Genomic DNA, 24,865 nt, shown 5'->3' with positions numbered 1-24,865 from the left:
GATAAATGAGGATTTTAAACACTCTTATCAGCTGTGCGTTTTTTTTTTAATCCTTCCATTCTGTATGGTTGTTTTTAATTGATTCGGCAGCACGGAGGAAGGGGGGGGGGGGGGGGGGCTTTCTTTCCGTGATAATGCGCAGAAGGAGGTCACGATCCTTAAATGAGGGAATTTCACTGGTGCTGTGTGTTTGCTTCAGTGTGTTTACAGTCCTCCTTTTGCTTTTTCCTCGGCGAAGATCCGCTGTTTGAACACACTCTCAGTTGATGTCCTACCCCGGGGCTTGGACCAAATCTTGACGTATAAGGATCAAAAACACTGTCAATGTCGTTCCCTATGTCTTTACATAATTTGGTCATTGGAGCCGCAGCCATGGAAAGCAGACCGCTGATTATCCAATAATGTTGCGACCGGAAGATGTGAATATATAGTTTAAAAAACACATAAAATGTTCCCGCATCTGTGTTGTGTTGGGCCGAGATAACGGCTCATCCAATGAGATGGCTACTCACCTCTCCAGCGGCGGCTCGAGTCGCAGGCCCGCTGAGGAAAAGCTGCTTATTCCGCATGCAGCCTAAGTACAGGTCTCAGGTTTGGGGTGGTTGTAACAGAAACGTGTCTATTTGGGAGGGAATCGGGAGGAAAAGCCGTGAGTGAAACAGCAAATAGAATTTTTTTACATTTGTCATGCATGTACACCGACATTTATTTACTTTTAAAATTGTAATTCCAATTTTGTTACAACATGGTTCCACGTAAAGTTAATGTGTGGTCCACATTTCCTTTGCTCTTTCCAAAGGAATGCTAATATGGGTACAGCTGAAATCAATCCCTTTGGATGTAGCATATTTTTGCTCAAGAGTAAAATTTTTGCATAAGTTTTGTCTGACATGCGTGCATATATCTCGCATGCTAATAATCGTTCCACTGGAATGATGTGCCGAGTCTGTTGGAATCCCACTTGCCATAGCGTGACATGAGCACCCTCCCATCCTTCCCACAAACACCTGTCTGGAGGTGAGAGGTCACCCTGTCGGCGCTAATCCCCGACAGTAACCTGACCAAGCCGAGGGATCGCGGCGGGCGCATATGCGTCGGCGGAGCTAGGCGTCCCTTAATACTCCTGCTAATCGCATTTTAATTGAATTCCGGCGAACATGTAAAAAGCTGGTTGAGTTTTGTTATTCCATTTCCCAAACAGATGTCCACAGTTATCCATGTAAAGTGATCTGCTGCTCTGACGTCGTCTGTTTGTACAAACGGAGTGGCTCATCTGGATGGGAGGGAGGGTAGAGCGTGACAATATTGCTTTTTCGGCGGGTGAATTCTATCAGTCCCAAAATTTCACATAGCTTCCCATGTTGGCATGTTTATGCTTGCTATCGTGCTGCTATGCTTGACCGAGCTGTGAAGGACTCATATTAGCGCTCTGCAGGGTTTTTATGCTGTCTTCTCTGCAGCCGTGTCCACACCATTCACGGCCATGCTTGTTTGGACTGTTGGAAGAGAGTGAAAATCCACACTACAATGGATCCCAGCACGTCTAGAAAACTGCGACGGAAGTGGCATAAATAGTGTAACACTGAATTTATTTGAAGATTTTGTAAAAATGACCTTTAACACAAGGATGGGTCCATAAAATTTGGATGCGGTTCCAGAATGCTAATATCTGCTATTGTAGCCTACTACCGAGCTAGCAAACAAATGAATAAACATACAGCAATATCATGCAACAAAATGTTTTCTCTTTTAACAAATTAATTGAGTCTGTGTGTTTGGGTCATAATGGAATTCCCTCAATCCCCAGAATAAAAATGTCACAGACTTGTCATCTTACATCACCATCTATGAACCAGGAAGTAGCCTGCTAACTAGCAAAGGTGACAGATGGACTATTCTGCCCCAGATAGATAAATTCTCACTATTCAAACTGGATAGTTTGAAAGATGTTATGTAATGTTAGTCCGGATAGCCTTTTAAATGTTTGTGGTAATGATGGCGACCTTGATGATCTCATCTGTAATTGATTCAATATAGCAATAGCTAAGCCTAATTGTGTCACTACGGTGTTGGTATTCCAGACACATGCCTTCTGCATGTCTGATTAACCACCTCGAGCTAAATGTTTGCTGTCTCCATCCCACTTGGTTGTTACATAGCGCCACTCTGTTATTAGAGCCACTTGGCTCTTTGAGGAAAACAAAATTCAAACACCGACGCCTCATTTGATCGTTCAGCTCTCATTTGAAGTGCCTTGGAAATAACTGCGGCCGGCGTGTGCGTGTTGCGAAGCCCTAATTGCCGCACCGTTACCCAGACCTGTGATTCGACTTTAACAGACGTGAGAAGCAAAACAAATCTATTTTTTTTCGCCCAAACAAAGCTCACAGTTGCTTTGCGTTCGCAGGCGGGCATTTTAGATCTCCCCCCTCCACTCCAACACCGTCTCTCTCTCGCAGCTGTCGCACGAGCCTGTTGGACATCCTGGATCCCGAACACACAAACCAGAAGAGATTAGTGTGCCATGTCGACCCACTGCTTCCGCAGATGGCACGGATGCTTTTAGCCGACTCCCCGTAGACACACACTCATTGATCTTTCATACTAAACTCCTCGCAGCAGGACTCTTGATACTGTTTTATTCATCGTTCTGGCATTTACTCGCCGGGCCAATAAAGTTTGACATGTGTGGGTTTTAGCTGTAGGGGGCACTGTGGTTTCTATGCATCGTGCTAGCCTTAAATCCCCCTGCAGTCAGATCTGTCATATGCAGTTAAAAATCTCCCCCGACTGGCCTTCTTTCAGGTCCAAATGCCAGCCATAATTCACCAGTGTAGTCTCTCACCTTGACGCACACCCAGTAAATGTGTAAAACATTCCACTGGGATTTCCTTCCATTTTAATAACCCAATATTTTCAGTTTATTTTTCCCAGACGGTACAGAGGGGAGAAATTTGGACAGTATCAGTTACTAATTTTTAAAGATCTGAGATGACTAGTCGAGAAAGCTCTTCCAAAACCAACACTGGGGACAAGGCTTTTTTTTTTTTTTTTTTTTTACAGGGGGGTTGCTGGGTGAGTTTTAGTGTTTGGTTTCTGTTTTCCGGGAATCTGCAGAAATCGGTTGGGCGGTGGTGGATAAAAATTCACTGCTGGCAGGCATCCACAAGATTACCTGTGTCAGGTGATAGCATACTAATTAGCCCGGAACAAAGTAGCGTTGACATTTCACAGACACACCAGAAAAAGTGTTCTTTGCTTTCCTAACAGACTCGCCCTCTGCTTTTGGCCTCTAGGGGGAGCTTAGCCCACTTTTTATTGCACTGGCAAGTGTTGAGATGGGTGTTTGTGGAAGAAGTATGGATTTATGACTGTGACCTGAGTTGAGCAGCTCTCTGGGGTTCCAACCTGGGTGAACAGTGGTTTTCAGAACCACGTACTATACATGCCCTGTTGCTGGGCGTTAGTCCTGAAGAGCACATTATACTCCACAGTCCCTTTGCTGCCGAGCTGCGTTATTTTTTTCTATTGCCGTAGCCTTTCAATTGAAATGATCTTACCAAGGACCGACCGTAACAAGCTTCCACTGATCGCATTTAAAAATATACTGACTATCCAATGAACTAGATTAAGAACCGCTTATTGGCATGTGTGATCTGTGCTGTTGTGAGTACATGTGTGTGTGTGTATTTAGAAGTAGACAGGACTCTTTATCACTGTTTCTCAGTCCGGTCCATGCCCCCGTGCTACAAAACTGAATGACATATAACCCAGTGGAGCACTCATTAGATCCTATGTTTCACAAGCCGAGCAAGGACTGTAAATCTCTCAAACCTCGAGCATGTTGTTTTAACTGGCTGTAACAAGCTGGTCTCTGTCTACATTACCACAGTTTAAAAGTGAATGCCGTGTCGTTTTTGGCAACTTGGGGGAATAAAATGTGACCGATACTGGAACCTAATAGTGTTACAGAGAAAACCACAAGACAATTAAGATTTGATGTATTTGAAGATACAGTGGAAGACTAAACGCAATCTGTTTGGGCATGTCGGTCAACCTCGGCTTTGGTCGGATTTTGAGGCATAAAAGTGAAATAATGAACATTAAAATAATTAATTGTATAGTAAAATAAAAAAATGACTGATTGGTTTAAAATGTCACTTATGAGCATTCTTACATGTCACTCAAGTGTGAAAGAAGCTAGCCAATGCTAACAGTAAAACGCTAACAAATATCAGAGAATGTTTATCAAAGAACACAGTTCATCCTTTTAATGCTCGCTGAACTGAGGTCATATTACGTAACGCGTAATAACTGACACCCAATTCTTGCCTGTTCTTTCCACCAATGAACCTGAAGTTGAACTTCCAAGCTGAAGTTCCAGCCTATTTTTGAAACCCTATTTTTGACGCCTAGACTCACAGAAGCACTGCCAAACATACATTTATGTCTTCTGCAAACGCAGAACAACCAAGTCGAGTATTTTACAGGTTTCTCCCAGCGGCTCCTAAATCAGATCTAAGGCCTTCCTATCCCATCCCACGTGTAACTCCCGACTCTTTTGTTTGCTCGTGTTTTCCTTTTCCTCTGCAGATCGCCTCGCTGCGACCGTGTAATAAAGCGCGACGGGCCTGCTGTGACCAGATCAGATGTGCGCTCCTGATTATGAAACTCCCTTTTAGTCACTAACAGACATGGTAATAAATGTGTCCATAAATTGAATTTGGGGCAGGAGCGGGAATATCTAAAGGAGTATTTGGACTGATTGTCTCCAGCCGACATGGCAGCGCTTCAGTGGGATTCTGGGGAGAAACTGATCCCACCGTAGTGCGGTTGGAAGGTTGAGTGGAGGGTGGAGAGTTTTTTTTTGTGTGTGTGAGGGAGGTTTGATGCCCGGCCAAGTGAAATAAAGAGTACTTTATTGCTATTGAGAAAATCATTTGATTGGGTTTGCTCAAATAAAAAGATGAAAAGTGGTGCACATGTGCTGGTGTCACTGTGTGCTTGCGTGGATTTTAAATACAGTGCAACACACTTTGAGGATTATAAAAAACACCCCAAGCCTTAAAATAACAGCTTTTGTTGAAATGGTGTTTACAAAAAAAAGTCAATAGTTAGACAAAACTTGGACATAGTTTTTAAAGTAACACAGCCAAAGATAATTTGTCGTTGAAATAAGATGCTAACATATTAAGAGATGACAATGTGATATTGTCCCACCGCATATTTGTAAAACGAGGTCTCGCTCCTAATAAACACATCTCGAGTCGATTAAAAAAAAGCAAAGTCTCAACCGTTTTTTTGGTTATCTTGGTCGTAATAGACACATCTCAGGAACACGTACCGATGCACACAATTTCGGCAGCAAGATGTTCCACTCTCCCTAATCCAGCAGAACTCCCCTTACACCTCATCTCGTCCCGTGCTAACACAAACCTCCTCTTATGTGGCTACCCTTCTTCCCCCCCCTCCACCCACCATCACCGTCTACATCGCTGACGAGGGAGCCCATACTTCCACTCCTCCGGCCGCCTTCTGCCAAGATTTATTAGCCGCCTCAACCGAAATGTCATTTTCACCATGTTGGTTTTTGAAAGGGATTTTTTTCTTTTCTTTTGGGGGTGGGTGTGAGAGGTGTTTTGGACTCGCTCCCTTCAACATCACTCCACCCCACAAACCAGTAGAGACTGCCTTTTGATTTATCCTGCTCTCTGTTTTTTTACTGCGAGAAAAGAGGGTGTAACATTTGTAAGAATAACAGTGAGACTGCAAAAAGATAAAGACCTCGCAGGTGGTGGTATTTCAATAGGCCGAGGTCATCTGTAATTTCGGGGAAAGAACCTTAGTTACACAATCAACACTTGTTATCCACTAAGTTACTGTGCACTCATTCAGCCATTAATTATAATTATGATGGAATGACAATTAAGAACGATTTCCTCTCTGACTTGCCAGACGCAGGCTGTACAACGTTGTTTTAGTGTAAGATTATAATTAGAATGAATTACCCCGTAACAACACCGTCAACAATCTGCTTGGCGTGTTAGCCACAGGCAAACTTTTCCGCACTAACCCTGGCAGACCAGATAATGCTTTCCATGATATAAGAGTAGGTGGGGGAATAAACATACCTCATAAAACCCAGGAAATTGCCCGTAATAGAAGAGATGTGCCATTCTGTGGTAGCAGCCAGGAGAGGCGTAGACTTCAAGGAGACAAACACACACAGTTAATCACAGTATTTGAAAAGACACAAACAGAACGCTTGCAAAACAGACAGCGAGGAAAATCAAAACCAATTAGGCAAATTTTATCTTAAAGCCAAACGCTGCGCCAAGACCGTTGAGCGTGGCCATTAAGTTGTAAAGTTTTTAACGAGAACAAGCGAGTTCTAAACTGGGGTCTGACTCATTTATGACACTGTTGAGTAACCTTCCAGACCCGTTGTGAAAATGCAGCCCAAATGATAGGTCTGGCAAACACATGTTGAAGTGTGACCCTCGGTGATTGCGTTATGTGTCGCACCAGGATGACAAGTTGTGGCGTACCCTTGTGACTGGCCACTCTGAAAATCCACACCATACAACCAACATTGCTTAGAGGTTGGTTTGAGCTTTGTAGCTTAGCATTAGCATATAGCATAGATATGGTGTTTCTTCGTAGTTAGTATAGGCACCCGATTCAGTCAGAAGGAACTAAAAGTGATTAACTTTTTTTGTTCAGTACTGTAGCTTGGCATTCCTTAGCTCAGTGGTTCTACGTACAGAGAGCACATTTGTTTCAAAAATGAAAATGGCGCCATCAATACTAAACCTTACTCCAGACCACGTCTAAAATTGACACAGGTACAGCCCGACATCTTTCAATCGTAAATATATTAACAGAGGGCATCAAGAGCTTTAAATGATTGTACTGTTTTTTTCTTTAGTTTTTGGTTTTTTAATATCCCACCGGCAAACATTAACGTCGACCATGAACGATCTGCAACAGGTTTTCTCAAGCCATCAGCTGCCCGTTGAGCTGATTGAAACACACGTCTAAAAATCCAGCAGCAATTACAATTCCCAGGAACTTTTGGTACTGCTCACATTTTTTTTCGGAAGAAAGAGCTGTGTTTACCATGCCATAGTTTCTCATTTTTCATGCGCTTTTCCCACAAAACAAATACTGGTTAGTGCACCATTGGCTGCTGCAACGTTCATATTTATTGTACCACTTAAACGTTACAAAAGTGGAGACACGATAATAGAATCCAGATTCGGCCTTTATTTAATTTGTAGCTCTGCTCAGAGTCATCTCGTTTTAGATTGCCGCTCATGTCACGGGGTTACATCGTGTTGACTCTCAGTCATCTGGATGTGCTTTTGCTGTCCTCAACTCTGCACACTCCTTATCTACATCACTGCCTCGCCGCAACCTCACCATCATGTGGTTCGGCGGCTTTTTTCACTTGGCATTTATCGTTTTTGTATTCAAATGATTTACAAAACTATCTTGGGTGTTTTTGTTTTTTCTAAATTGTCTTTGGAATTTTGCCAAGGATACAACTAGTCTCTCTTGTCTAGTCATTAATTGGCTTGGGTGTTGTCTTTTCGTTGTTGAATAAAATTCACGTTAAAAATGGTTTCGTTCCGAGCAGACCTCGATCTGACCCCGGCAAGCATCTCTGGTCAACCTTTAACCCTTCTGTTGTATTTGTTTGATGCACCTAAAATGTTTGGGGAAGATTTAACCTATTGTGTTTTTAAAAATAATAAATAAATAAATAAATAAATAAATAAATAAATAAATAAATAAATAAATAAATAAATAAATAAATAAATAAATAAATAAAGGGGGAGGTCTTGAAAGGGATTAGGTTGGCTACTGAGAAACACCTGTCCATCACTGACTGATCCCCCCCCCCCTTGCCAAGTCCCCCGCCCCCCCATGATGGATTCCCCTCATCATAACTTCCTCCTTGCTATTCCCCATTAATGCAAATGTTTTTTGCCTGTATTGTTTCACTCTGAATGTCTGGCATTCTGTAGGCGTGGGTGGGTGGTGCAGGAAGCGGGTGATAATAAAAGGGAGTGGAGGGGGCTGGTGGTGGCTTGGATGACCAGCTGTGTGCCAATGCATGTGAAGGAAGCTTCGAGTGGCGTATAAAAATGACGCCACACTCGGATAACAAAGTGGCCGTATCAATGCACATTTATTCCAAGATGCGGACAGTTATTGTTTCCGCCACGTCGTCCTCTTTATGCCACTACGTGTGACACAAGGAAGCAAACAAGTCATTAGAGCACCAGTCGACTAGTCTAATCTGGACACTCCGCTGGATGCCGCTCCACGCCGATATGAACAATTAGCGAGCAAGACCTTTGAGCATGGCCATCTGAGTTGTGGGCCAGTTCGTGCATATGCCCGTAATTCACTCTGACATTTAATCTCCTCACTTGTCACACTCTTTATTGTGTATTACCATAATCTAAACACTAATGATGAAGTTATAATCAAATGGGAAGCGTTGTAATCTTTTCGGGTCCGTCCCGCCCCTTCGCTAATGTCCACTGGTTGAACCTGTGGGAGACAGCTGACAAGTGCGAGGCTGTAGTCCCAAAGGGTGTGGATGGGGGGGGGGGTCTTTCAAAGTCAACTCCGGGGAAACGGATGACAGTTACACGAGCCTCCAGCCAATTAAGTGTCATCCTAGCTGTTGCTTTAACTCGTTGACCTTACCTCTCCTCGCTGCTTTGTCTTATCATTTTTGGAAGTCGACGGCCTCATCTGTGTATGTAAAGTGGGCCACTGACCTTCAGGAAAGTGGGGGCGCAAATGTCAAAGTTCATCCGCTCTATATTTATTTCCATAGAAAATATGCCGAGTGGGCAAGTCTTTTGCGCAATTGAGCGGGAGCGATGTGTTATTACATCCAATTATGCCTCAATCTCCTTCTCTATCTACCTGTAAAATGACATTAGATATGCTTTTTTTCATGCGCTTTTACACAAGGGGGGCAGGGCACCCTCCCCAGATGGCTCCCTTGGGGGCTTTAGGTTAATACAGCCGGCCCTTAAGTCAACTGCTAATTGAGCATGTTCACAGATCGGAAAAAGCGACATATATTTCCTCAAGAAATATGAACCAGTTTCGTTCTTTGAGGTGCCCACGAGGAATGGACACCTCTGTTTTTGCATGATATTGAAAACACGAGGGTAACATTGAAGAGTCATTAAACACAATGGCCATTATTTTTGTGCCCAGCTCTAGTTTAGCATTAGGTGTGCTCGTAATTTGAAATTGCATTGTATATGTTGGTAGTTTTTACCAACTTAAAAGGACTTAAAAGGGTGGTTAGCGCCGTTGTGAGCGTAAACACAGCTGACTTGATTCACCGTCAATCGAGGCAGCTCCTTTTTAAATCTATAGATTAAGTTGGCTGTTAAGTTGGCTAGCAAGATCACAAATCTGTGAAATGACTGCTTGGAGATTGACTTCGCTCCACCCTCGTCGCTGTACCGTGGCGAAGCATTCAATGAATTGATTTCTGCAATGATTCAAAGTGCTCAATGTGCGCTGTTGTCTTATTTATGAATGACACTGATCACACATTCCCGCGAAGCACCAAAACTGTCTGCCTGTGACCCGATCAAATTCCTCAAAATTGGTTACGCTGCCTCAAATTAGATATATTTCCAGTTTAGATGAATGTCCGACTCCAAAATATCAAGTGCGGCATATCAAAGGCCTCACCCTTTGTACGCCGGAAAGCAATGCATTGTAAATTCTACACCCAAATACCTGAACAAGTCTTGCAGTAGCATCAAAGTCAAGACACAAAAATGAAGCCCAATTTATCTATAAGTAAGAAAAACAAATATTTTACTGACATGTTGATGAATGTGCTCTGCTTATGAAATACATCACTTAGCATTCCAATTAGTTGGACATATTGTTTGTCTGATAATTTACTGCTTGCGCTGTGTGAAAGATGGGCGTGGCTTGCTTCACACAACTTCATTAGCTGACATTTATTGCCACATCCGCATGGCAGCTCATGCCAAAATTTATTTATAAATTTGTCTTATGCCATTTTGCACTCATTAATGTCATTAATGCTAACACAATGGAAGACTTAAGTTCTTGTTCTTTGAAGGTTCCCGTGAGAAAATATGCTAACACAGATCACATCGCAAGTGAAAAGCCATTATTTAAAGCCTTGGTCAAAATTCTATCACAATAAAAATGAAGCAGAAAAGAACATTGCAAAGTTCATAGATTGTCCAAATTGTTGGTTCTCTTTTATCAAGGGAAGATAAACTTGCAATAGTCACAGCGGTCGTTTTAAACTGGACAAAAGTATCACCGAATAAATATGTGGTGAAAATGAAATGATAAAAATCAGGCAATGCTTAATTTTTGTGATCTGATGAGTCGTGATCAAAACTGTTTTGAGTCCAAACGTGCAGTCTGGAGGAGGCACCTTTCAAACCTGAGACAGCTGGAGCAGTTTGCTCACAAGGTGTGAGCCTAAATACCTGTCAACAAGTGCACAAGTGTCTGACAGTTAAAAAAAATGGTAGCCGCACGTGGAAAAACATTAAAAGTTAAAAATAAATAAATAAATAGATAAATAAATAAATATTCTTATTGGAAAAAAAATAGCATTCTTCAAAATTCAAATTTTACCTTTGACCTTCCTCTTTTTGTGCCATTTCTAAACCTGTTTTTTTTCCAGTCGTTATATTTATTTTATTTACATTTGTTCAAAAACGCATTCTGAACACTCTTGCTCGACTGTGTTCTATCATAAAAATGCTGTTTCATTGTTATTGAAATCTCAATTGTTTACACTGAATAAATGAAACTAGTCAAACATTAAGCGACATTAATCTATAAACTTCAGTTCCACATTAAACTTTTTTTATACAAACATGAGATTGTCTGAGTAAGAACTAGCTATGAATTAACTCTTTAAAAAATATTCCATTCGCTTTTTAATATTATTCTATTCAACCTGAAAAATAAATGCACTACATTCTCTAAGTTAGAAATGATTACAACCATTGCGTTTTTAACGGTTTGAAGCCATCTCACCTGCTCTTATCGAGCGCGGTGATGTCACAATGTGTGTGTGAGTTTGCTTGTAGCAGCAAAGCGTACACAAGTGCCCGGGTCGTGTCGCAATACACGAATACCATGCTATCAGTAACTATCCATGTTTGAATGAATGCCGGTGCGGTTGCAACATACATAACGTCATGATAAGTTTGATGTGTCCACTTCTTCTAGAAGCTTCTGTTGTTTGGGTGATAAGGCGAGTGCCGCTCCTCCGGCCGGCCGAATAACTTCCTCTACACGCTTTGAGCCCGCCTGAACTGAACTACCTCTGGAGAACAATGATTAGCCAGCCAAGCTGTTTGGATACACATTCCTGCCTCGTGCAAGACTTTCCCAGTTGTTCCTCAAAGGTGCTTAAATATGTGGGAAAACATCACAACTGAGACAAAATCAATTGGAAACCATCTTTGGAATGGAAACACGATAGACAGATTAGAGAGACAGACAGACCGATTAATCGATGTATTGATAGGTCCGGCCCCTCCTCCTGTGCAAAACCCTCATAATAAGAAGTGGGTGAAGACTCTTGATTAAAGTCTATTAATCACTCTGGAGGAGCCGGTTCATCGGCTCACCCTCCGGTGAGGGTCCCCAATCAATCAAAGGGGGCTGCTAATGCATTCATGGGACATGTAAGACAGGACTTGTTTGACAGTGTTCCTGAGCAGAATTTATTTAGCAAGTCCTGCGAAGGCCCGAGTACTTGCCTACTCCGGACTCTATGCCATCTGCCTGCGAATCAAAGGGCACTCGTCCTTCAAACCTATGAAGTCCGTACAAATATTAGCAATGTGTCAAAATATGTCCTCTCATTAACGCAGATGGGCGAAAGCCGAGGGATCGGCATTTGCCAGGGAGGCTCCGAGTGTCGTACAAGGCCTCCGCTGTGTCGGCCCGTGTCGAGACATCACTCCCTCGCCATCCTCTCGGCGGCCGGAGAAAATGCGTCTTATTAGTTGACACCGGGTGGTGAAATTCCGTGCTACACCGCCGACTAATGTACAAAGCTGAGAAAGAGCAGGGTCCCTGGATTTGGTAGGCCCCTGACAGTGACGCGCAAGCCGGGTGAGGCCCTCGGAGATAAGACATTGAGCATGTTGAGATCAGGACGTTTGCTTAAAAATCTAATTTGCGTCATCCACAGAGCTAATTAAAAAGTTAGATCAGACAGAATACCTTCAAACTAATTTTGTTAGAACACACACACTCACACAAACACACACACAAATAAATAAATACGAACACGTTTGGTGTCCACTGAGTGACATCCTAATTCTCAATGGACGTTCTAGTTCAGTGGCCTCCAGTAGTTCCCACTTAAGAATTAGCACTAACTTCCACGTGACGACTGTGGTGAAGGGTAAAGTTAGCGGCGGTGAGGCTCAAAGCCGTTTTATGGAGGCGAGCGTGTATAAATCCCCTTTTTGCAGATGCTTTGTCCCGAGGAGCAAGTGAAAAAGAGGCCATGCTCGGCTTCAAAGCCGCATTTCCATAATTGCCCTGTAACTCGGGCCTGTCTGGGGGCTGAGAAAAGTGCAATCTTTCAGCCGGCTGAACGGCAAAAGAGTCCACCTACCCTTCAACTGCCCCCCCACCTCTCCTCCGCCTTTGCCTCCGGCCCATGCCCCCCCCCACCAACTTGTTGCCCGAAAGAATTTCTCCCGCTAACCTGCCTGAACAAAAGGCATGAAATTGGCAAGCCGCCCTCTAGTCACTCACTCTTCTGGGTCTTTTGTCAACAACAACAGCAACTCCTGGACTGTTCTTTAACTCGGGCGCTTTCGCTCACGTTCTCAACTGAAGGGTCGTTCGCAACTGGTTCTTTGGCCTTCCGAGGTGTGTTGCTCCTCCGGTCGAGGGGGCCCCTGTTGGACAGTGGCTCATAAAAGGATTAGCTTGGCGCACAAAGACAGTGGTCCGCTTCTAAGCCTGACTGGGCCCACAAAGGAGGTGATGTTTGTGTGTCTCTGAGAAGGGAAGGAGGGGACTTTACAGAAAGGCTGGATGAGGTGAAAGCAAAAGGCTGACCCTCTTTATTTGGAGCTTCTTCCAAAGGTGGGGGGGCTATGCCAACCCGCCTATCCCCCTTTCCAATGGATCGCCTCGGTGTTTATTTACTCCGAGCTCATTCACACGCAGGGGGCCCTCTGATGGCTCCATCGGACCCCCTTTTCATTCTGTCCGAGGCTGGATCAATGAGTACTTTTTTGGGGGAAAGACAGATTAGATTTCCTTTTAATGACTCCATTTTTTTTGTGTTGTGGGGCAGGAGGCTCCTGAACTAAACAAAATCAAATCAAAATGTCTACTTTACCGTTCAATCACAAACATCAGGGATGTGACATCATCTCCAACAGGGGTGGTGAAAAAGTTTCAAATAAATAAATACATACATAAATAAATAAATAAATAAATAAATAAATAAATAAATAAATAAAATCCAGGCGATATGCACCCTAAATGAGGATATCCCTCAAATAAAAACGAAACCTTCTGTTTAATGTGGTGTCAAAGTGACCATTCTACTTCTACAATATACAATGAACAGGATGGTAGGTAAAATAAAGAAAAGAAAGCAAGAGGGAGAAGGGATGGGGGGCGGTGGGGGGGGCGACTTCAATCAGCTGATGCCACTTGTGAATATTCATGATGATGCTCTTAGATGAGACTCTCAGGCTGGATAATTGATTGGACAAACACATGCGTGTTTCGGGAGGATGTTGAAGACGTTTAACACACTTGACAGTTGTCACCGTAGTACGTACTTCGTTTTTAAACATGAAACAACTCGGGAGATAAAATACATACGGTAGTTTTGGGGGATTGTATTTTTTATTTTTGACAAACATCTTTTTTATAATGTAAAAGTCTGCTATCGTTAGTGATTTCTATGCTCCGTGAAGATTTTACCCTTTTGTATTTGTTTTTTATTGAACTCAATTTTGTGACTTTGGATTCAAATCAACTATGTTGTTTACTTTTTCCTTCACATTATAACTTTAATTAAAAAAAGTACAACTGAATTATTTATTCAATAAACTTTTATTACAGATAACAACCGCTTTCATTCATTTTCTTTTTTGTCACTGAGAAGGTTTTGACGTTAATCTGCAAAACAACTTTTTTTTCCCGCCAGGTTTGTTTTATTTTAAAATTCTTAATTCCAAAGTCAATGTTTCGGTTGTTTTAGTCATTGTTTTGGGTTGCTGTTGCTAATTTAGTTTAGTGAGTCATTTTGAAACTTTTCATATCCAAAAGAGTCTGAGTTTTAAATAACAAAACGGCACGATTACACTTAAATCTCATTATTCCCCTCATTACATTTTCAACCGCAACAGCGTGTTTAGCTAATTTATACAGAAATATCAAATATGACTGAGTTCAGAGCATGCACAAGTGTGTGTGTGAGTGTGCAGCTGCTTCAACAGGAGCTGTGTGTGTGCAGCAGACTGTAGAGGGAGCTCCAACACCAACTTTAACGCCCTAATGCAGACACTCTCCGAAGGCGCAAATAAAAATAAATGTCGTTATTAGCTTTTTTTTTTTCTTTTAACACCAACGATAAATTACAATTATATGGGTGTCGTTAATTGAGAATGTGTGTGAGATGTGTCTGCAGTAAAGGGGGACCATCATGAGATCTGGGAGTTGCATTGTGAGGATAAAAAATAAATAAATAAAAAATCGGAAAATCCACCGTGAAAATAAAATCAAGCATGCAGTGTCTTTATAGCATTTCAAAATTTGTTTTAAATCAAAATAAACCCATATTATTTTTCTGCATTATCGCCCAATTATTTTTTTTAAATCCCTCTACTGCAAAGCGCATTTCCTCCCTGTAAAATTGACTTTCAAGACAAGTTGTCCTCTTTAAAGTTGCAGCAATTCATTTATTATTAGCCAAAAATATAGACTTTTCTTGTACAATTTTGGTTCACAAGTATGTACATTTTCTTAACTTTATATACAAAAAAATAACATCAAATCCTCACAAATAAAAAAGAAGAGGGTGAAAGCAAAAAAAAAAGACTACACACATGGTTCATACATTATTACATTAGCAAGTTGTTGTTTTTTTTACACAGGACATGCTTACAAATGTAGCTATACACAGATGGTATTATTATCTATTTTACATTCCATACTCAGATTGAAAGCATTAAAGAAGCAGAGGAGGCCTGGGAATAAAAAAAAAATTGAAACACGCAAAAAGTGACAGTTGCCTTGTGAAAAAGAAACATTGAGAAATCAGGTAAAACACGATGTCAAAGAATCGACATTATTTATTTTTAAAAAAAATGCTGTGCAGTCAAAAGGCACTAAAGATTCCCTCTTGAGTGGCCACCAAAATTTAAATTGACTGCCTATTAATAGAACACATCTATGCATCAGACTGTTGCTGGCTTACATTGTAAACAATATTATCAATAATAATAATAATGCAAAAAAAAATAATTGGAGCATGGAGCACGAAATGGGGACGTTAATAATATTATTTTTAAATGCTTTCTGGTCTGCATACAAGCGCGCGGGCACGCGCACGCACACACACACACACACGCGAACACACACATACACACATTGTGTGTGGCCTACAGAAAGAAGGATCCATCACCAAGCAAAAAAAAAAAAAGGACAGTAAAAGGTGGAAAGAAAATGAGTGGAAGTGGCCTTTGGAGTCTTTTGCGCGTCACGCACACACACAAGCACACACACACGTGGTGTTTCTCAGTGTCGTGGACCGGTACCTGTGAGCGCAGAGTCCGCACCGGCACCGGCCGCTTGCCCGGCCCCCTTGTCGTCCGTGTGCCGGCTGCTTCCGTACAGCGCCAGCCCACCTCCAGCCTGGTTGGCCAAGCCCAAGTAGTGGTTGGAGTTGAACAGGGCCAGCTGATGCGCCGAGAAGGCTCGGTTTGTCCACGACTGGATCTTCCCAACGGCGGGACAAGACGCAATGAGTCTGTGCGGGGCCATGAGGCCGTGTTGCTGGTGGGACGTAGGGGGCGTGGGAGTCACTTGCGGCGACTTGCGCGGATTGTCCGGCGCCGCGGCTGTCTCCGCCAGAGACCAGATCTTTGGTTTCTGGGCCGGCGCTTGGCTGTTCTCCGAGGGCGGGGAGCTGACCGGACCCGAACTAAGTTTGTCCCCGTCAGGTTTGATCTCCAGCGGAGACGAGCCGCGGTGGTGAATTTGGAGGTGGTGGTGATGGTGGTGCAGGCCAGCCTTGAGAAATCTTTGCTCGGGTAAATCCTCATAGCCGTCCGAACCCTCCGAGTCGCTCCTCGCGTCAATTTTGAGTTCCGAATGCAGGTCGTCCTGCTCGTCCAGGTCGTCCTTGCTCTCGATATTCTCCGTGTCGATGTTCTCCAAGTCGATCTCCTCCTCGTCCTCCCGCTTGTCGCCCTCATCGCCCTCGTGGTCGCTAGGGTAGACATTGCCTTCCTCGTCGGTTCGGTTCCGAGGCGCCCACGTCATTTTGTTTTCCTTCTTGAGCCTCCTGCGCGCGTTAGCGAACCAAGTGGAGACCTGGGTCAGAGTCATCTTGGTGATGATGGCCAGCATGATCTTCTCGCCTTTGGTGGGGTACGGGTTCTTGCGGTGCTCGCTCAGCCAGGCCTTCAGGGTACTGGTACTCTCCCGCGTGGCATTCTTGGGCCGGGACGGGTCACCGAACTGGTACTGGCCGTACGGGTAAAAAGCCGGGTGGTGGTGGGCGAAGCCGGCGTGCTGAACCGTAGGGCCGTCCTTCAGTTCGTACTGGGCCCCCTGCGTGCATTCACAACACTGTTACGCTCCAATACGGCCCATTCATTCTTGCTTTATTCTGCACGTTTTTCGCGACTCTTAAACGCGTGGCTACTTAACGCGCATGCCGCAACTTTCAAAGATGAGTGCCTGTTTTTATTTTTTAATTGACTTTTAAAACTGGTTTGTATACATGTTTTACTCTCAAAGTCTCTCAAAGCGCACGTAAAATGAGGTATACTTTCTGGTACGCTTAACTTTCTGCCTACTTTTAAACCCTCACTTTGAAAGTATTGTTTATTTTGATACAATATAGGCATGCTTATTTTTAAAAAAAACATCATTTGAAATGTATTCGATCGTTTGACATTCTAATCACTGTTTTAAAATATGTGGTTGCTTTCACTTTTACACACGAGTCACTTTCTCTGAATTTTTTACTTGATCTCTTACTTGATCAATTTTTTTCTTTTTCTACTTTTGTTCTTCTATACATTTACTTTAAGATGAGTAATTCCAGCCAATTCTGTTGTTTTCGTTCGTAGCTGAACTTTAAAAAGTCTTATGAGTTTCTGTTGTTGTGGTATTAATTTTTAAACCACTTTGAATGAAAGTTGTGCGGACTCCGAAAGTATAACGCAGAAAGACGCGGATTTTTTCTTAGTTTCAAAGTGGTGACTTACCAGCTGGTTAAATATGGAGATGTCATTGGAGTAGGGCAGGAAGGCTCCGTAGCCCTGCGCGGCCGCGGCGGCGAACGGCGCTCCGTACATGGAGAGTACGTTGGAGAGCGCTCCCGACGGACTGAGCTCGGCGGCGGCTGCGGCTGCTGCTGCGGCGGCTGCGCTCCGGGCGTTGCCGGCCATGCCCTGGCGCTCCGGAGGGTACACGGGCCGGATGTACTGGTAGCCCAGTTGGGGGAAGGACATAGCGGCCGACGGCGGAGACAGGAGCGATCGACAAGTAGGAATATCCACTTTTTGTTGTTGGTTTGTTAGAGTGTGGAACGCATGGGGGCCGAGGGGAAGGTGCGAGAGCGGAGGGAAGCAAGAGTATTTCCAGTGCGAATGGTCCGCTCTCTTCCTCTACCCCTTCTTCTGCTTCTTCTATTGATCTGGATGGACTAAGGTCAGGTCCTTACAGATTGCTTTAGATTATTGGGACTCCCTTGCTCAGATTGACATTTCTAGTCCTTTACAAGCCCCGCCCCTTTCTCAAATCTCATCCCCTTCTCTCTCTCTCTTTCTCGCTCTCTCGCTCTCTTTCTCTCTCCCCCTCCCTCCTTCTACGTGGATAAATACACTGTCCCATTTGAATACACTCTTCAATCTCATTTATCTGTACACCAGCTCGCTACCACTTTTCCCTCTTATTTTATAAATTAATGCCGCAACCTGCAAATAAAATGTTACAGTTTGTTTTATTTAAACGTGTGTACGTGTGTGTGTGCGCGCGCGCGCGTTTGTGCATGTGCCTGATTTAATTCTAAATTCGAAATCAAATATTCTAAGTCAGATATCCCCTAACAAGCACCCACGTGCTTTTTTACAAGCCGCTCTGACGCTCGTCTTGATTAACTATTTTAATTGATTATGGAAAAATAATACAAAATGATAATAATCAGATAGTGATCATGAGTTGACACTGTTTGACTCAGACAAACATAAATATGTCAATATGCACAAATAAAAAACAAAAACAATTCGATAAACTATGAATAAATACCTTATAAATAATACACTTACTCTTCTATACATTTGCTAAATACTGCGTTTACTTAATAATTTAGATTATAATAATAAAAAGCAATAAAACAGATTTATTTTTATTTTTTAAAGAGAGCGTTGTCTTTTCTACCTTCGCCATATGCCTTAATTTCAAACAGACCTCTCCACCCCAAGTGTGTTCAGACACAAATAACGCACATCAATACCAGTAATTAATTGACGTCATAGGGAGCACGCTACCACGGCGTCCCTCTCTTTAAAATCAAAGAAATTTCCCCCGAGTAAGTGGCATTTCCGACACTTTTTGCAGGAGTGGGTCTTTAAATCATCCTTGCAGTTTGGGGAGGAGGGCGGACGAATATACAGAAGATAGACATGAAAGAGCAGGCTGGTGATGATCATTAACACTGTTAGTAGAAACGTGGATTGGAAGAAACAAACACACACACACCTACACACGCACGCACGCCCCCCCCCCCCCCACACACACATATAATGTGTATTGAGAGAGGGGAAAACTTGATAAACGATAAATGTTCTTGAAAAGAAACACGTATCATAATCCAGTACAAATAAATCCCCGCCACAATTGGAACTTTTCGTGTCAATAAGACGATTTATCCAGCCAACAAGGCGCTCAAAAATTAAAATTCCACGAAGCAATATAGAAAAGTGTGTTAGGAGAAGGAGGGAGAGGGGGGATAGGAAGGCAAGCATCTGTTTTCTTTTTGACAGATTACTTCTTTTTATTTGAGTACTGCTCAAAGTCTTAAAGCAATATTGTTATTATAATTATTACTACAACATTTTGGTTTTGTAATAAGTTTTTAATCTTCTTTTGGGAAGCAGCAGATCATTGTCTAGGAGGGATAATAGCAGTTATAATTTCCCTCCTATGTAAAAAATGTCCTGAATATTCCTGAATCGTCCCATGCATATGTAGCGCGCGTGTATATGTGCGCGCGCGCGTGCGCGTGTACCATGCAACCCGGATTACGGGGTTATTAATTACAGCGGGTTACTGGTGCCACTCGACCAGTAGGTAATCATATACATTGAAGTCGATGGGGAGGGGGGAGAGAGAGAGAGAGAGAGAGAGCGAGAGAGAGAGAGAGAGAGAGAGAGAGAGAGAGAGAGAGAGAGAGAGAGAGAGAGAGAGAGAGAGAGGGAGGGGGACTTGATCTGCGCTGTTTGTCAGACGAGGTCTGCCCGCTAAGCAGCGCTCCTAGGCCGTCACCGTCCTTCCCCTGAAGACACCCCCCACCGGCCCCCCTCCCTCGCACGCACGCACGCACGCACGCACGCACGCACGCACGCATGCACGCAGTGATTTACTACCTCCAATCAAACGCGCCACTCACTAACTTAACACTTTCGCACCCATTCGGGAAACTGGCTGTGCCATAAAAGCATTAAGTCGACACAAGCAACACACTCCACCCCCCCAAAACACACACACGCAGTTAAAAGAAAAAAAAAAAAAAAAGAGGACAGTCATAATGGAGCGTTGTGACATTTTAGATGCTAATTATGCACATGACACCATTTCCACACTCAAGAAGAACGTGCAGGGTGGTTTCTGATGCAACACACGATTTTTATTTGGATGACGTGAATGGAAATATTTGGGCCACTTAAAAAAGAAGGTAAAACAAATAGGAAATATATATAGTATACAAATACATACAATGATGCATGTATGAGAACAAAATGTGACTTTGCAAAAACAAGTGGTTTTGAGTTTCATGAGTTTTGTGGTAATTGTGGTAATTTTATTTATATGAATTATGAGGAAAGATCATAACATGAGAAAATAGTCACAATTTGTAATCTTCCAACAATAAAGTTGTAAAAGCACAAGAATAAAGTTGTAAATTAACAAAGGCAAAGTCATTATGTTACAAAAATAAATCTATAATATAAGCCTTGGGAAAAACAATACTACAAATAATACATTTTAAATAAATAATCCAATAAATATTAATAATATATTAAATATTGATATTTAGAAAATTAAGTAGAATGTGAATGTAATGAAGCTGTAAAACTTTCTTAAGAGAAATGTTGTTGTTAAAGTTATAATTTTGGGAGACAAAGTAAAAAAAAAACACCATAATAAACTACTGACTTCCATAAGAATAAAGTCATAAATATGCAAGAAAAGTATGTAATACGCACTATGATGATTTAAAGAAATAATCTTGTAGTATCATCCAGAAAAACCTCAATTTTCATTATTCATTTCAGGATTTAAAGTTGCATTTTGTTGGGTTAACACAGAGAAATCATAAATGTAGGCCAATTCATATGCAATGAGACGTTTCATCTTAAGTCGAAATATATGAAAATTCTCTCGTTGTCTAATCAAAAAAGTCCACATGAAGGATTTCAAACGAGTGTCCCATTAGGCCCAAATAAAGCCCCAATGAATCTCGCTGTGCTCAAAGCACATTGGAGCTTAATCCAATAAATGAATTAGTCATAAATTAATTGTTCTCGGCGACGGAAGCAAGTGTTACTTTGAAAATGCATTTAAAGTTATTTTGTCTTTACTTTCAGGATTTATTAAGTGGGGAAGTCTTATTTTTTTCTTTTAATTAACATTGCACTAACAAATCTTGCATATTAAGCTGCTCACTTTGATTTGCATTTGTGGAAGAGCAAAAACTCCAAATACAAGTTTTGACATTCAGTTAACATTTTGCTAAAGATTTAAAAACGAGTTGATAGATTTGAGTGAAATATATGTTTTATTTGCAATACAGGCATGTATATTTGTGCGAGCTGCTACATTGAGATTTGAATAATTGTCGTCTCTCTTTAACATGTCACAGTAACTTTGATCGATCACAAGCTGCACTTTACGAAAATCCACCATTTCCGCGTTTCACTGATACGTTGATCTCATACGAAAGTGACCCAACACTGCCATCTGCTGGCCATAGGTAATGTTTTGTTTGTTTTTAACTTTCCCCGTTTAAAGATTAAACGACAGCCAGCTAAGACTTTTTTTTTTCTACACATTCCTATTCAAAAATATTTCCAATGCTGGCACTTATCCTTCGGATTTCCGTTGCTGACGATTTCCTTGCGACAAGAAAAGACGCTAAAACTGTTGGTGAACGTTAGCGACCTTGAACGAACCCAGACGTCATAGACAAGGACACCTGGGATTTGTTTTAATTTGTGAAAAACAATACGTATTCTATCTCCTTTTGCGAGATGTTATACTTTGTAGCATCACATCGATAAAAAAATAATTCGCAAGCCTTGCTTTTAGCATGCAAAAACATCAATACCGCAGCCCGTGGCTCACTTTAAATCTTGGATCCATAAATCATTACCTTCAAGTGACACCTGCTTCAAGTAGCACAAGTCAACGTGTTATTGTTTTGTTTGTTTCCTTTCGGCCCACATTGTGCCGCATCGCTTTGCCTACATCGGCGGCACGATACATCGATTTTACGGTAAAGTCACTTTGTAAAAACAGCGAGTAAGTCTGCAGGCCCCGCTATCACTGTATTACACGGCTACGGCCCACGTAACAAGATGAACATTGATTCGGCATTACGGATGATCGATAATGAAATAAGTAACTTCGGAGGGTGGGATGGGGGCAAATTAAAATGCATGCTGCTTCGATGCTGCCAAGCTGAGAGGTGACAGCGGGAGGGAAAGGAGGGGGGAGACAAGCCTAGTTTCCTTTCATTGCGATGAGTGTAATTAGTACGTCTGCTCTCAGGCTGTCAATAACAATGACGACAAAAGGCTAATAAGCTATCGTTATTAGTAACACCTTGACTAAATATACAGGTCCTTTCTATGTACGAATATGTAAACATTCCTAACAATCGATAGGGAAGGTTTATTGATCAGGGATTCACATCTTGTACTCTAGTCAGGTGCTATTTCTAACGAGAATTGATCGAATGCTAACATGCTAGCTGTTGGCATACCAAGATATAGAATTTCCAATATGAGTGCAATGCGAGTGCAAAAATTGCCGACACTGATGGATTAGAGGTTTTATATTGTGTTGTGTATTCAGGTGCTATTTCAAATGAGAGCGTGTCAAATGCTAACATGCTAATATTTGGTTGGCTAAGGTAGCAACCCGAGTTAGCCAGCTTGCTGCCCATAGATGTTATCTTCTCATTAGGCAATAGCACCTATAATACATTCGCAACATGCGGTAAAGGGTCGTCGAAGAAAATGTTCTGGTGCTGCTGATTTGGTTAGCAAAAGAGTGTTCAAACAGGCTCATCTGTCAGAAATTGTACATGACTATCAGATTGACAGAAAAATATAGTAAAGAGTTGGTAGTTTTCGTTCCTGATTTGGATAAGGGAGGCATCTTGGTGTCTTTTTGACAAAGCCGTTATTTGAGACCGTTTAGTCAAGTCTTAGATGAGTCGAAAAATGCAAATGCAACAACTGATCTGATTCCATTGTGGAGCCTCTCTGTCTATCACGCTAAGTCATTTTGATGTCAAAACGAGCCAATAGCAACCCAACGCTCGGCCCAGGGTCCAGACAGGGGTTGCTTTGCCAGCTACGTCGGCTTAGCAGGCTAGTAGACAAAGCCTCCTTCGTCTTTCCAGCTGTTGCTCCTGCTGGTTGGAGCCCAGTGAGGAGGAGGCAGCTGTACCAACATGATGAAGCACAGCCTCCTTATCTTCTGCCGAGGACCTTGCAGGGGGTACGAGATGAAATCACAAAGGACAATAACCATGGAAGCCCTGTGCTACTGTGGTCAGCGATGATAATCAAACATTAAATGTTATAGGAGACAAAATGATGTCTGGAGAAGGAAACCTGATCACCGCAGGTTTTAGGACTAATGCAGTCTAGTCTGGTTGGGACAACTGTCATAATGTGTAAGAATTATCTCATGGTACTTGGTCAATGAATTCCATATAAATCATTTTGCTTAAGCTTCTTCTTTCATAATGAGGTCATGTTTGGACATATTTGAAAGTAAAGAACCTGGCACTGAAAGTTCCCTGATGTCGTTGTCACACTGAGGAGCTCACTGGCGTTAGGGTTCTAATCAGCCCCGCTGAGTGGCGCAGCATGCCTCGGGGCTGAGGTCAGAGGCGACTTTTATGAACAAACACTTTGAGCTAAGCGGGGAAGCTATGATAAAGACTGACCCGCTGTAGCACAAGTATCCTGATGACAGTGGCAAGCACAAAAATCCAGATGTACAAAATCATCTTTGAATCGCAATCTCCAAATAGTCAAGCCTTTGCTGATAAATCCAAAAGGTAAACCATCATTGTAACATTGTAGTTGGAGTACCTACGGTCCAAAACGACTCCTAGAGAAGCTATGTTGTCACTTTGTTGTTCAATCAGTCAAATACTTTCCAATTTTAAGCTGCAGTGGACACAAGATCTTCCAATGTCGGCGAACAATCCACAACAAACGAGCCTTTTTGTCTCGTTTGGGGCGTATATGAGCTGGAGCACACACACTCGTGCTTACCCACGTGTGTGTTTGTGTGTGTTGTACAACAAGCACTGAAGCACGACTGGACCCAGCTGTCAGGTCACTGCTGTCAAAGCCAATAATGATTACCCTCTCCCTGCTCCTCAATCCCTGCTTCATTACCGCCAAACGCACAGGAGATCCGCCTCCTTTAGGAGAACAATGCATCCATGAGTGGGCCTCATCATCACCCCACGCCCACTCTTATCAACCCTCAGAGGGGCCCCAGCCAGAACCCATTTCGCCCAATGGATATCTGCTTATCTTTCGGTATCTGTTTTTTTTTACCCGTTGAGAACCACTCATCTGACATTTTCTCTTCCAGCACTGAGATGATTCGAGGGTCCTTCTGGCGATGCTAGATTAAACGCAAATCAATACATATCACCGCTGTTCGATGACAACAGCGTAGGTCGCATTGGAGCTTTATTTAAGAAGCAAGGACCAATGAAGATACTTCTCATATTTATCGTAAAGCGGACTTATTAGGTTGTCGTTGCATTTAAACTCAATGGTGACTCTCTTTGCTATGCATTAGTAGAGTTATAGGTCGAGCACATCGCTCATCAGCAACATTTTCCTGGTATTGGATAGCCATTAGAGCATATATTAAAAAAGGCCTCATAGCCTGTCAGCCATGCCGGCCTTCGACTAATGAAATGAGCCCCCCCAAGAGCAGCAGTGGATTAGAAACACCAGGCAGGGGAGTATATATTCATGTATATATACACATGATTATGTATTGGAAAAGTGTCTGCATGTTATTCCCTTGGTCCCTTTAAGACTCTCCGGAGCACCAA

General features: G+C 42.5%; 1 protein-coding gene and 1 long non-coding RNA gene across 2 annotated transcripts in view; both read right to left on the bottom strand.

Moving 5' to 3' along the window:
- LOC125966950 (uncharacterized) overlaps window positions 1–24,865 on the bottom strand; it is a 145,986-nt gene that overhangs the window by 1,976 nt on the left and 119,145 nt on the right. Inside the window, exons 3-4 of the long non-coding RNA XR_007480626.2 lie at window positions 6,132–6,205; window positions 513–619 (exon numbers count right to left, since the gene is read on the bottom strand). This is a non-coding gene — a long non-coding RNA (uncharacterized lncRNA). The remainder of the gene's footprint in view (window positions 1–512; window positions 620–6,131; window positions 6,206–24,865) is intronic.
- irx3a (iroquois homeobox 3a) lies at window positions 14,973–18,019 on the bottom strand. Its single transcript, XM_049717544.2, has 2 exons — window positions 17,532–18,019; window positions 14,973–16,869 (listed from the first exon to the last, which is right to left on the bottom strand). Exons 1-2 carry the CDS (start codon window positions 17,775–17,777, stop codon window positions 15,832–15,834), a joined length of 1,284 nt encoding a protein of 427 aa, XP_049573501.1. The 5' UTR covers window positions 17,778–18,019; the 3' UTR covers window positions 14,973–15,831.

This window comes from Syngnathus scovelli, chromosome 4, assembly GCF_024217435.2.
Source record: "Syngnathus scovelli strain Florida chromosome 4, RoL_Ssco_1.2, whole genome shotgun sequence".
NCBI classification, from domain to species: Eukaryota; Metazoa; Chordata; class Actinopteri; order Syngnathiformes; family Syngnathidae; genus Syngnathus; species Syngnathus scovelli.
The sequence above is the reverse complement of the archived record's forward strand: the minus strand, read 5'-3'. Positions and strand labels throughout refer to the sequence as shown.

Coding starts and splice junctions, on each gene's coding strand:
- irx3a (XM_049717544.2), bottom strand. CDS start 17,777: ATGTCCTTCCCCCAACTGGGCTACCAGTACATCCGGCCCGTGTACCCT. Junction 16,870..17,531: donor TCTCCATATTTAACCAGCTG/GTAAGTCACCAC, acceptor GAATGCACGCAG/GGGGCCCAGTACGAACTGAA.